This window comes from Maniola jurtina, chromosome 22 (assembly GCF_905333055.1).
Source record: "Maniola jurtina chromosome 22, ilManJurt1.1, whole genome shotgun sequence".
NCBI lineage: Eukaryota > Metazoa > Arthropoda > Insecta > Lepidoptera > Nymphalidae > Maniola > Maniola jurtina.
In genome coordinates, this window is record NC_060050.1 from 10,918,278 (window position 1) to 10,934,538 (window position 16,261).

Consider the following 16,261-nt stretch of genomic DNA (forward strand, 5'->3'; position numbering starts at 1 on the left):
TAGCTCGATATTAATTATTTTGCCATGGGAGTCTATCACTGATTATGATAGAGTAATCTATGTTGGGAATTACTTTTAAAGTTGGATCCTCAAATTGCGAAAAACTGCTTCTTACTTTAAAGTTTGTGTTGCGTTCTTTATTTTTTTAGAATTTAGCCGCCGTGACAATTTAAAAAAAAAGTGTTATTTCATACACGATGGTACGGAACTCTTCGAGTCTTTCTCGCGTATCATGGTTTTTTTCTCCATCGAGGAAATTAAAGAGCACATATTGAAACATTAAAGTTATTGCATTTACAGTTTTCAAATAAAAAGCTTCGTAGCCGCTAAAGTGTGAATATGGGCCGTTAACTGTTAACGTAACGTTTTCAGTTATGTTTGTTTGCGTTACACTTTTTGCAATGCGGAAGAGCTGAAGGAATGTTTTACAGTTCGCCGAAAAACTGTTCACGTTCAACTTAGGCACTTGTTTACAAATGGCATAAAAAGTTCACGGGTTAATATTTGCATTTGTATGTAAATTGGCTGTTGTTTCGAACATAGCCATCATCCATATCTATACTTAATATTATGAATGCGAAAATGTGTCTATCTGTCTGCTAGCTTTTCACGGATCAGATTCACCGATTTTGATGGAATTTGGTAAAAAGTTAGCTTAAATCCCGGGGATGGACATAGACTACTTTTTATATTTAAAAAAATAGGTTAATTATAAGAAGCTCCTTGAATAATTGAATTTCGACACAAATTCAAAAAGTGTAAATTTTAAAAAAATACCAATTAGTGGGTTTTTATATTTTAAAATCAATTGCAGTGTCAATTTCATAACTTGTTAATTAAAATATTACAAGTGTAAATTAAAAATTTTCAACACCCCCGACAAATCATTTTCAAATAAATAATTATGTATATCTAGGCAACGTCCATCTTGACAGCTTGACATTTGTCAATTGACACTTGAATATTATGAACCTAAGGGTTATCTAACCTTCTTTTCTACAAGAAAACTAGAAAATAGCTGATAACTTTTAAACGGCTGAACCAATTTTCTTGGATTATAGCTAAGAACACTCTCGATCAAGCCACCTTTCAAACAAAAAAACTAAATTAAAATCGGTTCATTCGTTTAGGCGCTACGATGCCACAGACAGATACACAGATACACAGATACACAGACACACAGATACACAGATACACACGTCAAACTTATAACACCCCTCTTTTTGGGTCGGGGGTTAAAAACCAATAACATTATTTTGTTTTTATGTCCATCGGACTTGAAGAACGCGCCTAATCAAATTTTCACTTCAATAAAATTATTTTTCCTGACTCTACGATACTTATCATTACCAATAGACGTTGAGGTCCCAATGAATTAGAATGGTGACCTCGCACGGGAAAGCGCAGCGTTGGAAGATCCCCACTAGGTTGACAAACGAAATCAAATGAGTCGCAAAGAGCCGCTGGACGGCGGCGTCGCAAGACCGTAGCATGTGGAAGACCCTATAAGAGACTTATGTCCAGCAGTGGACGTCTATCGGTTGATAATGATGATGATACTTTTCATTAGCTTCAACTGGTTGGCCTGCAATAACCTCCAGACGCGTCTTTAACAACGCAACTCACGCTGCACTTTATCACCCATTGTTAATTACTGCATTACTGTACATCCATCATGCCTTAAACAAACGTGCTTCAACGATTTAGCTTCTTAACTTGTCACGCATTAGAACCAAAATCGAAATCTTTGACTTTCTGCGACCGTGCGGTTTAGGAAGGTCGCCAACGGCAACTTTTTGCAGCGATTCAGAAGCACCGACTACTACCCGCGAACTGCTGATAGATAGCGCTATTTGTATATAGTAAAATTATTTTTCTGTCGCTTGGTGTGTATATTTTTATTTCTGAACTCCAGAATATTTTCCTCTTTCAACTCGATAGCAAAAAAAATGCTTAACTTAATTTTAGATACCGCATCGATTAATGGAAATAAGGTGATGTTAATAGTAATTCTTTACGTGAACTTCAGATTAAAGCTATACGAGGGTTTAGGAACTGTAGTGTAAAAAATACACTCAATTTAAATAGAACTCAAAACATCGCCAAATTGTGAAAACAAGATTAAGTTTACACAGTGTTTGCATCAGAACCCAGATTCTGGCGCGTACCAAATTAACAAGGGTTCAACCTCCTCAATCCAGATTCTAGCTTTTAATCCAGATTCAAAGTAATCGTTAGACCAAAACAAACATTCCATCTTCAAATAGGTATTTATGAGAGAAATTAACTTGTGTTGCCTACTTTCTTTTTATTAGTCACTATTCACTAAGGCCGATCACCCGAATATGTATTGCTATGATTTTCTACTTATATTTTTTTTTTATTATTGTATAAGAATGTTTAACAAGTCCCCTTTGCAACAAATACACAACGGCACCGCGAAGGCAGATGCGTGCCATTCCGTCCACTATCATTAATAATAGTGTTTCTATAAATAATAGTCCTTTGATATATTTTTAGCATCAAATGGCTTATCTATTTCTGTTTTTTGCATAAAATTATGATCATTTCCCGTCTTAAAAGTAAATATACGTTGCCAGATTCTAAGTCTCTGCCAAACTCCAAGACCGATTCATTGGCTTAGAACCAACAAACTGACGGAAACATTTCATTTTAGCCTATAATTTAAAATCTTTTCCGAAGCTATTAAATTACACTTTTATTCTACTGACAATCTTGTACTGAATGTATTAACGTAAATTAACTTTAATAGTCAAATTTATTTGATTATGCACTCTATTCTCTTCACCTTAAGAGCTTTAGGTGGCTTAACTCTTAACTGCTATCTTAGCGTTGTACAAATTAATGTGGGAACATTACATAGACCATGACAGTATAGGCCGTTGTTTTAACAGTTGGCATCCGAACGTAGGCTTCACAGGTCGAATCTAACGCCCGGGATACCAAACAAACTTAAATTTACTATCAAACAAGTAACATTCAATCAAACATGGTGCTTAATGTGCAGAAAATAAGAGTGATAGAGGAATAAATCAAGAGTACAGGAAGAGATTATCTGAATGAAGAAAAACCAATATCAAAGTGTGGGTAGATACACAAGTGATAATCAAAATTGAACTTAAAAGTGATCGTAATAAGAGTGATAGAAGTGACGTTAGTAGAACCTTATTTGTACGTAGTGAAAGTTTTAATTTGCTCGGAAAGCTTTGGATTGTGATAGACCTTATTACGAATGTGCTAAGACTCAAATTTGGTGTGGAAACCGTGGATCGCAATAGAGTCGTAGTGTTAAATGAACATTCCCCTGGTATGTCAGCTGTGTGTATTTTAAATGGCTTTGATTCAACTCTCAACTTACTGACTAAATATTTTCTATTTACTTCTCCAAAATGCAATTTCGCCTTGCATTTATTCTAATTTAGGCTTAATTTCACCCTCACCACCTGGGTGCCTGGTGCACTTCGACCGCCCGTTGTGCCAGATCCTTTTTTCCACGCACATGCAAACTGTGGAATTAACTCCCTTCTGAGGTGTTCCCATTACATTACAACATGGGGTTATTCAAGGGGTGCACCAACGAATTCCTGAAAGGCCGGCAACGCATTGGTGGTTCCTCTGGTACTGCAAATGTTCATGGGCGGCGGTAATCGCTTAACATAAAGTTCTGCACTAATATACATACTTGAAATTCCAAGGACACATTCATTTCTAAATCGAGCCGCTTGGATATGGGACGCCCTTCCGGCATAAATTTTTGCCCTCCACTTTTATTGTAGGTCTATTTATACCTTCAAATCGAGCGTGAAAACGCATCTTCTAGGCAAGCGCGCTCCATCTTAGGCTGCAGCGTCATTTGTCAGAAGGTCTGATTGCAACCAAGCGCTTGTCTATGAATTGAAAAAGGTCCAAATATGTAGGTACTCAATTTCCTTACTCATACTTAAACTAAAATTTACCACGAAATATTATGATTCCATAAAAATGAGATTAAATGAGATTAAATCTTATCTTATTTGCATTCGACACGAATGACATTACTATTTCTGTATTTCTATTTTTACATCCGTGTGTTTTTATACTTGTTTTCAGATGATTACGATCGGACCTATTGTTCTGATTTCATTTTTCTCGTATCCATTTCAAATGAAGTGGCGTTATAATATTTACATTCATTTCTAAATATGATTTCATTTTTTTCTGCTCTCCCTATCTCGTAACCTTAATTTGTAAGGGCTGTGCGACCTTCCATTTATCGGAATATATTATACTTACTGTTATATTATACGATTATATTATTATCAGATATTAGTGGTACTAACTAGGGCCTACATCTAACGTGCTCTTCGGAGTGAAAAAGGTACATATTTGGATTTTGGACCTCTAAAGTCCGTCTACCTCTACCATACAGTTACCGACTTAGATCCTGCGCGCTTATCGGAATTAATGAACAATTTGAATACTTTTTTATTATTTAATAGTTTTCTCATTTGGCTTGTGTTTCTAGTTTGCCAAACAGCTCTGATGCCATTATTCACTATCTATAAACAATTCATCATTTAACAAGGGCACTAGACTAGTAACTAGATTTCTTATCAATCTAAGGCCATTGCTGATTTTTAAATTTATTTTGCTGTGGTATTATTTATTTATTTAGGTTTGACATAATGTCAAAAATCTTCCATTTACCATAATCACGTTAGTAATTTCAGATTGTTAAAATTGCTGCCAATTTTTTTAACCGACTTCGAAAAAAGGCAGAGGTTCTCAATTCGTTGGAATTTTTTTTTTTTACTCTTTCAGGAGGGGTTACTGATAGTCTAAATTAAAAATGGCGGACACATTCTGCATTTTGCAGAATGTTGCGCCATTTTGAACTTAGGGGAAAATGTGTTTGAAATAATATCCCTCGCTACGCATCTACCTTATTAGTTTTCTATTTTAATCTTCAAGTTTGATTTTCTCCATTAATTTCTTACGTGATATTTGCCAGCATAATTTTATCTTTGTACAAATATTTATCATCACTCATTTAATTTCCACGTCGATCTGTTTCTCTCATTAGGTTTTATAATACCTCATAATTATTTATTACTGATATAATGCCTTCGCATACCATCTCTTCAATCATTTATAGATATTATTTTTCGCTCGCTACATACAGTTGAATTATTTTCTAGGGAATTATTAAAGATAAAATATATCTATCATTCAAAGTTTATAATGCCTCCAATAAATTATGTAAAGACACTTTAGATTTCTTTATTGGCGTAATACATATGAATAAAAGTTATGGATTCTACAGTTGATCGATTCGAAAATTTCAACTTTCTAGTGGTGAATAGAATCGAGTGAATCAATTCTTGAAAACTGAATTAGTAATAGAGTTGCTAAAACTATGCATAACTATCTACATTATTATCATGAACCATCTTTGTAAAATGTTCTAAAATATGAAAGAGAATCCCTTAAATCAACGAAGAAGTTTAGAAGTTATTAGCGTATACTTCGTCCGTGTGGATTAATGTTTTTTGAATATCCCGTTGTTTCTCAAATTCCTTCCAATATGTCCAACAATTCTATCGGTTCAGACTGGGCGTCAGTCAGTCACCCGAATAATACTATATACCGATAAACATACCAGAAACAAGTGTAAATTAAAAATTTATAACACCCCCGACAAGTGAAGGTTACAGTAACTAGAAAAGAGCTGATAACTTTCAAACGGCTGAACCGATTTTCTTGGATTATAGCTAAGAACACTCTCGATCAAGCCACCTTTTAAACAAAACAAAAAAACTAAATTAAAATCGGTTCATTAATTTAGGAGCTACGATGACACAGACAGATACACAGATACACACGTCAAACTTATAACACTCCTCTTTTTGGGTCGGGGGTTAATAAATGCAGATTGCTAGTTGCAATTTACTCGTAGTTTTGAATGCTAATCAAAGATAGGTAGGTGCTAGAAATTCAATCATATTATTTGTTTGTGTGAATCGCATGTGAATGGACATTCATAATCGACCAAGTAATGATGTTATTGTATTGACGTTGGTTTGTCGCATTGTTTAGATTATATCAGCAATCTTATCTTTTTACCTTTGGAAGGTTTTATTTCACTTGTGTGTTCCGAATTAGGTGCTTTTGATATTGTATCGCTGCAACTTTGATTTAGAGTAATGAATTTTACACTTTATATTAAGCCTGTTAAAGTTCATATTAGAACTTTGTTGGCATTACAGGCTGTTCACATTGGTAAAATGATTTTAGATCTTAAGTTATATGTGCTAGAGTTTATAATGTAACATCTAGCGTTTGCTTAGGAATTTTTATTACTTTATTGGTAACCATAATGCACCTTATTCTCTTTGATAATACCTACTACCGTTATTTGGAAAGATATCGTGCTTTACTTATTTATCTTTATTTTTACTGACTGCTTTCTACCTGTGTTATAATAATTATTTGACAGACAAAGATAACAATTTAGAGATTCCAATAAGTCTCAATATATAAAAAGTTAATAAATATTGAGACTTATTGGAATCTCAATCGACAAAGTTTCTTTTTTGAGAATTACTAGAATCTGTATCGAAAAAGGCTCTACATTATGAGACGTAGTAGAATCTCAATCGAAAAAGTATCTATTTTGAGACTTACTAGAATCTCAATTGAACAAGTTTCTACTTTGAGACTTACTAGAATCTCAATTGACTAAATTTCTATTTGAGACTTACTAGAATCTCAATTGACCAAGTTTCTATTTTGAGACATCTCAATTTAAAAGTTTCTATATTGAGACTGACTAGAATTTCAATTGAAAATGTTTCTATTCTATGATAATATTTTTTAATCTATTGCTGTATTGAGATGGCGCACTACAACACCTTAATCCACGCATTCAATACGTGTTTGATCTGATAAGGGTGCTGATAAGGGAACCAATTATGCGCCGCCCACACACTCACACCACACACTCTCTACGTACGTTGTTTAGGCAGCAGGCTACAAGAGTTACATCAGTACTTCAAGGGCTCGCCTGTAATACGCGCGCGCGTAAACGCGAAGTTACTCAAAAAAAAAACCGATCACAGTGCCAAAAATATTGTTATAAAATTTATTGCCTATCTACTAAATAATAAAACTAGGTACATATTGTAGATTGCAGTTCTTAGTGCGGTGGTTGTTAATGTAATTAATTTATATATTTTTATCTAAAAATTATTGTGTTTAAGTAGGAATCTGCCAGCGGAAAGTACCGTGTTTTGAGATTTATGCCGTAATATTATAATGTTATTATACTTTTTTTTATTTTTTTTTACGTAAAGGTTTACTAGCGATTTAACTTAAACTTAATAACTATAATAAATACATTGATTTTTCTATCATGCTCAACTATGTTAAATCATTTAAAAGTAAACACTTATCGATCCTAATACTTACTTATTTTATGTTATAAATGCGAAAGTGTATGTTTGTGTTGTTATGTTTTACGACTCCACTGCTGAACTAATCTTGAGGCCTGGTATGTCTTACTAAGGCGTTAAAATAGGGGTTTGAAATTTGTATAAGTAGGTAGTCTACGCGGACGAAGTCGCGGGTATAAGTTAGTTTAGATTATAAAATGAAATACGGTAACGAGCAACGTTACGGCAATATGGTGATAAAGTTTCATTTTACCGCACGATTATGGCCGGTTTTAAATTTCAAGCCGTCCGTAAACAGCTTCCGCTGGTTAGATTTGTAATTTTAAATCTCTCGTTATCTGTGTGGATGTCGAACATTTTATCTATTAATATCTGGTCTTATTCTTATCTCGAATAGATAGGTTCATTTTTGATATGAGTAATTTTCTTCTATACTGTTGATTCGCGCGCTAGTGTAGAGCGAGCTTTACACATAATAGCTGAAAACTACCTATCACTTGCTATTATAACATTCATAGTTTATAGCAGACAAATAAATAGGATAAAAAATTGCATTTATTATAACTATTACTGAATAGGGAAATATTAGTTAGTAGGTTAGTTAATAGTTTTCACACCTAAATTCCCCCTTTTCACCCATAGATAACATTCCGAGTTGGAGCACGTACTTAGTGCTATAAAGTATCAAGTACTGATATCTTGATTAGCGCATACCGAGGTCGTATAGTGATCCTAGGAACCTAGTGCTTCCGGAAAATGCCTACGCTTATCGTTGAGAGGCTGCTGACGAAGCTGCAATGGATTGTAAGTATTTAGCTACTAAAGTTTCAGTATATTTCTAGATTTTTTTTAAATATAAAATAGCGAGCAAACTAGCAGGCGGGTCACCTGGTGTTAAGTGATTACCGCCGCCCATGAACATTTGCAGCACCAGAGGTACCGCCGATGCGTTGATGTGCGTGGAAAAAGGATCTGGCACAACGGGCGGTCGATGTGCAAATATGTTGATTCCCAGAGTTCTTTATGATTACAAAGTTGTTAGAAGGCTTCAATTTCCTAGAAGTATATAACAGTTGCTAGGCGGCTAAAATTTCATGTGTATTTTATGAAGTTTCACCCTGTATACCTATCAACTCTAGAAAACATTTATTGTATTCGAGTGCAGTCTGTGTAAACACGTACCTCTTGACTGATTCAAACGTTAAGGAAAATGGCATATTGCAGTACTAAGAAGGATGAACTGCATGAAAACAACGTATGCTTAATACTTACGCGACAGGTTGAAATGGCAATCGGGGAGGGAACGCCCCGCACACCTGCGCAGCCCCCGCGCTAACGCGATGCTGGCGAACGCGGGTGACGTGCGGGCGTGAGGGGCTCCCCTGGCCTCATACCCCGATTGCCATCTCAACCTGTCGAGGACTATAATACATTCCTACATGATTCCTGCGACTTCGCTTGCGTGGATTTAGGTTTTTTAAACATGCTTGAACTGGGATGGGGACTCTATGATTTACTGGGCTAGGCGAAGTGTGAATCAGGTATCCTCACGATGTTTTTCTTTACCCTTAAAGCAAGTAATCTTCGGACGTGCCCGGGATTGCCCCGAATCGGAAAGACATGGCTATAACCGCTTAAAAATATCAACTGAATAAATCAATCATCCTTGATAAAAAAATTGTTATCCAAATAAAAATACCTATCATTAGCCGTGTCCAGATCGACCGAGCATAGCTAACCTAACCACGCTCGGATTTTCTGCTCGCGCCCGAGGCAAACCTGAAAGGTTGCGCGCGACCCTTGCGAGCCCAAGTGAGCCAGTTTGAGTAGTTAGTTTCTCTCGGGCCTACTTTATTTTGCACTGGCTCGCGAGCATCGTCACATACGTTCACACTGCGCGTGCAACTCAGGTAGAAATCTCTACTTTGCTTAGATTTATCAATTAAGTTTCAGTGAAAACGAGACAGATTTATGCCAGCGGTATAGCGCTGTCTCGTTTTAACAGTGTCTTAAGTCTGAGCAAAGTCAAAGTGCGCTCTATAGATTTCAACCTCAGACTGAGGCACTTATGAACATCGACAGAACCGGCAATGCATGGTTCGCGGTCTAGCGACGCTCATCCGAGGCAGCCGTCAACACCGGTCGAGGCATTGGCTCGCGGGGCGGCCTCGCAAGCTATGCTCGCTCAGTCTGGACGCGGCTATTAAAATACTAGTTATTTATATCACTAACGATTACACTAATGATTACGAAAGTAGACCGGTGATATTTTATTACTGCTTCCATTACAAAAATGTTAGCTGGCATTGCAACCGCAAATAATTGCAACTTAATATTACAATTATTACTGGGAGTGTCGGTAATTAAAATAGTTTACAAACCACTTTTTGTAATCAATCCTGTAATTTGTTGAGAAATCAGTGTCAATCACTATTCAACTTTATTTAGTTCTTACTAACTGATGCCCGCGACTTCGTTCGCGTGGATATAGGTTCATAAAATCCCGTAGGAACTCCTTGAGTTTCTGGAATAAAAAGTAGCCTATGTGTTATTCCAAGGTGTAAGTTATCTCCATTCCAAATTTCAGCCAAATCCGTCCAGTAGTTTTTGCGTGAAAGGGTAACAAACAGACAGACATACACACATTTTTGTCTGATAACTCGTAAATGATAACTATAGATACAAATAATTAAAAAAAACAATTATTTATCCCCGAAATACGCTTCTGGCGTCCGGGAATTGAATCCGGAACCTCGTTCGGTAAACGACCTCGGTAATTTCTCATCACTGATCTCGTTGCATTGCCGAGATCATACGGAACGTTACAATTACAAACATCCTGAATTCCCGCTGCTCTGCTATGAATCATTGCGTTTTTACACCCGACTCAGTGGCCAATTTAGATAAAACTTTATTTCACGATATTAAGAATCGATACTACTCGTAAGTAATCATAAATGCGAAAGTGTGTCTGTGTGCTAGCTGATGATTATTTTCCCAAAAATTACATACTGTTTACTTAGACTGAGGTTTTATATACAAAATTAATACAAACACAGAACCTTGTATACATCTTCCATTCATACTTCCATACTTAATATTAGAAATGCTAAAGTGTGTCTGTCTGTCTGTTTGCTACCTTTGCACGGTCTAACAGTTTAACCGATTTTGATGAAAGGTACCGAGCCAGATTACATCCCGGGGACGAACAGGCTACTTTTTATCCCGAAAAATCAAACAGTTCCCACTGGATTTTTAAAAAACCTCAATCCACGCGGACGAAGTCGTGGGCATCGTCTAGTAAATAATATGAATTAAAGGAAAACACAGTCGTCAGTATGGCAAAGCCACCCATATTGGGAAGACAATGAGGATTGTCCTTAGGTCATTCAGTTACTGGACCTACGCCAGAAGCCATGATTTAATAGCGTCCCTGCAACGTGTGACGTCAAATGATGAGCAGAAATTGGTCCAAGTCAAAATCGATAGCGTGCTAAGGAACGTACTAAGGGTGAGATCTATAGAGCGCACTCTGACTTTGCCTAGACTTAAGACTGAGTTAAAACGAGACAGATGTATATCTCTCACATAAATCTGTCTCGTTTTAACTCGATTTTAATTCTGAGCAAAGTCAAAGTGCGCTCTTATATATCTCACCCTGCATTTCTTACACAGCATTAAAGAATCTGTACATTTTCAATAAAACGTGCCTCGGCCAAATCCTAAACAATAAAACTACGTTCATTTTAAACATATTTTTATCGTAATATAATTATTAATGGGGATGAAAAATACTGAATGTTTATCCCCCATTTTTCTCTATGAAATACTACGAATAGGAGAATAAAAATATGTATTAAATGAATGGAATTTGATTGTTTAGGACTTGGCCGAGCCACGTTTTGCCACTTGCCGGTTTTAATTGCGCAGGCAAGTCGGAGCCTTAGGGAACTTCTAACGAAACGTTGAGGCTTCGACGTTAGTGGCAAAGTGGTAAAGTAGCCCTATTTTCTATGATTTTACGTCAACATAGCCTAATATTCAACATATCATCGATTCAGGATCAAACCGAGAGTTCCCTTACTCTAGCTCACTCTACTAGTAGGCACCATCTCTATTCAATTGCAAACTTTATAATAAACATCGCTCTAATCTAATGGATATGACATTGGTATCCGCGATTCCCAAGATGCCGTGATAACCTCTTTGATCATTCATTTCATTTATATCTGAGTCTAGTCCGGGACGCCCAGAAGGTCATTCGCTGGATCTTCGCCAATTGGATACATTAAATTGACCTCGACCTTCTCGTGATCTGTCGTTTAGCTTTAAATACGAATTTATGGATACAGCCATTTAGCATGTCTGATTTTGGCCTTCGAAATGTTTGTATGGTGGAAAATATCTTTTCAAGGCAAACGTTTATTTTTGCTATTAGAGAAGCTTGTCTCGACTTTGAATTATTGGAATAACAACAACATTTAAAATTTAAATACATAACTCAAAACTCCCGACACCAAAAGCTGTATAAGAAAACTAGAAAAGATCTGATAACTTTCAAACGGCTGAACCGATTTTCTTGGATTATAGCTAAGAACACTCTCGACCAAGCAAACAAAAAACCTTTCAAACAAAAAAAAACTAAATTAAAATCGGTTCATTAGTTTAGGAGCTACGATGCCACAGACAGATACATAGATACACAGTAACACACGTCAAACTTATAACACCCCTCTTTTTGGGTCGGGGGTTAATAAAATAGGCATAAAATAAAAAATGAGATAGTGATGTGCAAGTCTTTCATCGATATACAATCCTCCCATCGATTCTATCGCCCGCGTAAGTTTGTAACTCGGCTCAAAACCCGCCGGAAACGGGGCTGTTTATACTGTGATTGTCATTATAATTTTCGCATTATGCCCGCAATGGTGGTGACTCGTCACTCCGCTTCAGTTGAATCGAGGACGCGATGTGAAACGCTTTCGTTCAAACCTAACTCAATTATTTAACAACTCTTTGAAAACAAAGTCAAATATACACCATTATTAAATTAATTTGGTACGGAATTGAAGTGTTTTCATAGCATTTAAAAGATATAAATAAATAGTAGATACTTGGGTTTTCCTGCATATTATTTTGTGGTTTCAGTTCGCGATAATTGGCACCTTCGTTCATACATAAATCAATAATTTTAACAATAATTCAAAAACAAACCACATTTTTACCAATTTGGGATACGGAATAGTGGTTTTATATTTAGTGATTGTTTAAATCGTATTTCCCAGGGTTTTCCTATAAATAATTTTGTGTTGTTTTATGTATACGCAGAAACTCCTAGTAAGGATTTATGAAGTGATGTTTGTCAAACTGAATATGTGGTATTATTGTGAACGTGAATTATTCGTAATATTTTAGTTGTTTTTTTCGCGGTGTCATCGATAAGATGGTTGTATGGTACATCTCTGATTGGAAAGTTGAGGTAAATACCAACACTATTAATTAAGATCGAATCTACGATCTCTCCTTCAGAAAAAGAAGACAGGCTTTTATACGACGCATTAATATTAATATTGTTTTGTTTACGACGATGTATTAAATAAAACCGGTCAAGTGCGAGTCGGATTTTCACACGGAGAGTTCCGTGCCATCGTACAAGAAATACTTAACACTTTTTTTTTATTTACATGGCGGCCATTTTGATATTTTTATTATTTGTTGTTATAGCGGCAATAGAAATACGCACTCTGAAATCTGAATGTTTCAACTCTTCTTATAACGGTTCATGAGATACAGACTGCTGACAGACAGACGGACAGCGGAGACATAGTAATAGGGTCCCATTGGTACCATTTCGTGTACGTAATCCTGAAAAGCCAGAACAAATGAATAATTAATGCGTGGCTTATTCGCACTGCAGTATAAGTATTAAGGATTGAAAACCTCTTTGGGGGCAATATCAATGTTACTATGAATCGCCTTGCAAACAATAGGTTTCTTGGTGGAGGACACTTTTAGTATCGCTTTTCCGAAAAAAAGAAAAGAAAGAAAAAAAGGCTAACAATTTAAACTATAGTGCATTTTTTGAATCCATTTGAACATAGAGCAAGGATTTTCCTGTCTCTTCGTTCCGCCTTTCGCATAAAAAAAGCATTTTGTTTTCACGTGATAACCGGGTATAAGTCCAAGAGCCGGCGGAAGAAGCATACAATGTAATAAACTACTACAAATCAAAATTTCGCGAAACCATACATTACCATACATACATACCCAATGTGTACTTAGATATAAATGCTGAAATTAGTAAACATAAAGAGAGATCTTTTAAAACTTTGTCTTCCCTTATTGGGGATATTATAACTTATAAAGCATGAGTTGTTCGAAAGATCGGCTTGGAGAGTAGGATTTATTTTGGTCAAACTTTGATGTGAACATGGCACCGGATAGCTGATAAATTTCGCACAAAACATTGAAAAAATGGCAGCGCGACCCCTGCTTTGTTTAACAGGGCTCTCTCCGTCACTCGTTTCATACAATCGTAGTTCCAATTTCATTTGAATATTAAGCAACCAAAGTCCATGAAATTTTGCATACATATTCTAGAAACTAATATCTGTGTAACTACGATTGTATGAAACGAGTGACGGAGAGAGCCCTCTTAATACAGTGCAACGTCAATGCCAAACTTAACTTATTCCGCTATTTAGGAACCGATTTATCTTTTTAAAAATACCGTTGACTTAAAATCCTCTCTTACGCGCCTAGAGCACCCTGCTCGAGGATTTTGTACTTCAAATATCAAATAACTAGTCAGTCGGTTTAGGCTGTGCGTTGTCTTTCAATCAGAGAACTGTTTTATAAAGTAGAACTTATAAGATATAAAATATTTGTTGTAATATTTGATGATATATTTAACCAAAATGTTTACCAGCTCTTGGTGTACATTTTAAAAGTTTTCCTGTACATCCTATCAATCAACTTGTATGCTTTACAAATAAAATTATTAACTTACGGATTTCCTTTTTAACAGCTCGTTTTTTGACGAGTGGCAGGTTTGTGTTTGACTGAGATCTTGCTTGGTCATGATGACGTAATCTAAGAGTGGATCCACATTAGATTATTTTAGGCAATCACGATCAACATCAGTGGATATCATGATCGGTCATGAATGGCATGATAAGCAGTATCACATTTTGCCCTCTTTGGATAACTACTTTGAGTTTGCGTTTGAAAGTTAGGTACAGTAGCCGGCAAGAAATATTTTGTACATATACCTTTAGAACGAGATTTCGGCTTAGTAGAGCATTGTCTCTGTCGCTCATACCTATGTGACGTTTTGTCGGTCTCAACGATAGAGACAACGCTCTACGAAACCGCTATCTCTTTCTAAACGCCGATGTACAATATTTCCTGCCCGCTACTGTACATGACAAAGTGTATGTGTAGATCTAAAGAACTATGGGCCTCTGCTATCTAAATTCTAAAGACCAGCCCTTCTGTCCTTCATTGCGCACAATATTCCCACGCCTGCAGCGAAATCTGATCGCCGATAGCTGTAGGTATCGTACGAGTAGGTATGCTGCAGCCTGTAAGCGAAGTTCTCGGAAAACTTGCACGGCTCTTTTTAATCGATAAGTGTAGTCGTTTTAATCGATCTTTAAAACCACCGGATATTAAAGCGTACTGTACTTTTAAGTGTAAAGCAATTATAAGTATAGGGTGTTAGGGTTATACGCATGTATTTAGTCGATGTAATAATGGAAATCACTCACGAATAGTTTAAATGTTGTAACATAATTAGTCGCAATGAGAGTATAATGTGTAAAAAAGATTTCTCACGCGCCATTTTAACTTTATTTGTCAAATATCATGTCAAAAGTACTATTTTAGTCCTTATTTTAAAGGTGAACCGTGCCTTTGACATAATAGTTGACCCATAGAGTTAAAATAGCGAGTGAGAAGTCATTTTGTATGGACTATGTCAGCTCACAGTGTATGTTTAAGTTATCATTATTGAAGTGATGCTAACTGCCTCCTTGGTCTGGTCTAGTGGTAGTGGAACATACTCGACTGCGGATGACGAGGTCCTGTCGTGTGAACGAGGTTCGATTCCCTGGTCAGGCCAAAAATAGTTACTTATTAGGGTTTTCTGTTTTGAAATTCTTAGTGAATTCTTACACTTAAAGCCCCTCGGACCTTCGCTTGAATTCTCTCCGGTCGTGTCGGATATCCGCCCCACTGGGCTATGAGAGCTAGGGAATAGAGACTGCAGCTGTGTTTGCGTACACACTATAATATCTCCCGCGCAGTTGGCTGTTCTCTTTGGAGATTGGCGGCCGTGGCCAAAAGTGGTTGGGAGGACATTATTATTGAAGTGGTGTTTGATTGGAGGTTTCTGTTGTCCACAGAGCGAACAGACGTCGCCGTTCCGACGCTGGACGACGGGCAGCGGCTCCGGCTCCTCGTACCGCCATCACGACCACCGCGGCATCTATAGCAAGGTACACAATACACTCATTACTCCTATCCTCCTGTCTGCCAAAAAAGCGGTGATGGGTGATAGCGGGGGAGCTCTCAGTCTTTATGCCTACGTCATGTAATCTACTAGGCCAAGTTTGGTATAGTGTTGGATCGAATCTTTGAAAAATTTACAAAATAACCAATTAAGTTCTCCAAATCTGATGTATGTATCAAGATAAGATCCCCTGCCCCCTTACCCCTCCATAAAATTCCAAAAATCATCATGGCTTACGGGTTTTTTCTTCTGATGATACCAAAATGATTCCATAAATGAATTAGTCAAATGAATGAAT

The 16,261-nt window shown here is 36.6% G+C and overlaps 1 protein-coding gene across 1 annotated transcript in view; it reads left to right on the forward strand.

Annotated features, from left to right (window-relative positions):
- Positions 1–16,261, forward strand: part of LOC123877012 (regulator of G-protein signaling loco) — a 72,352-nt gene that overhangs the window by 47,029 nt on the left and 9,062 nt on the right. Inside the window, exon 4 of the mRNA XM_045923492.1 lies at positions 15,857–15,949. Coding sequence (XP_045779448.1) covers positions 15,857–15,949 — 93 coding nt within the window. The remainder of the gene's footprint in view (positions 1–15,856; positions 15,950–16,261) is intronic.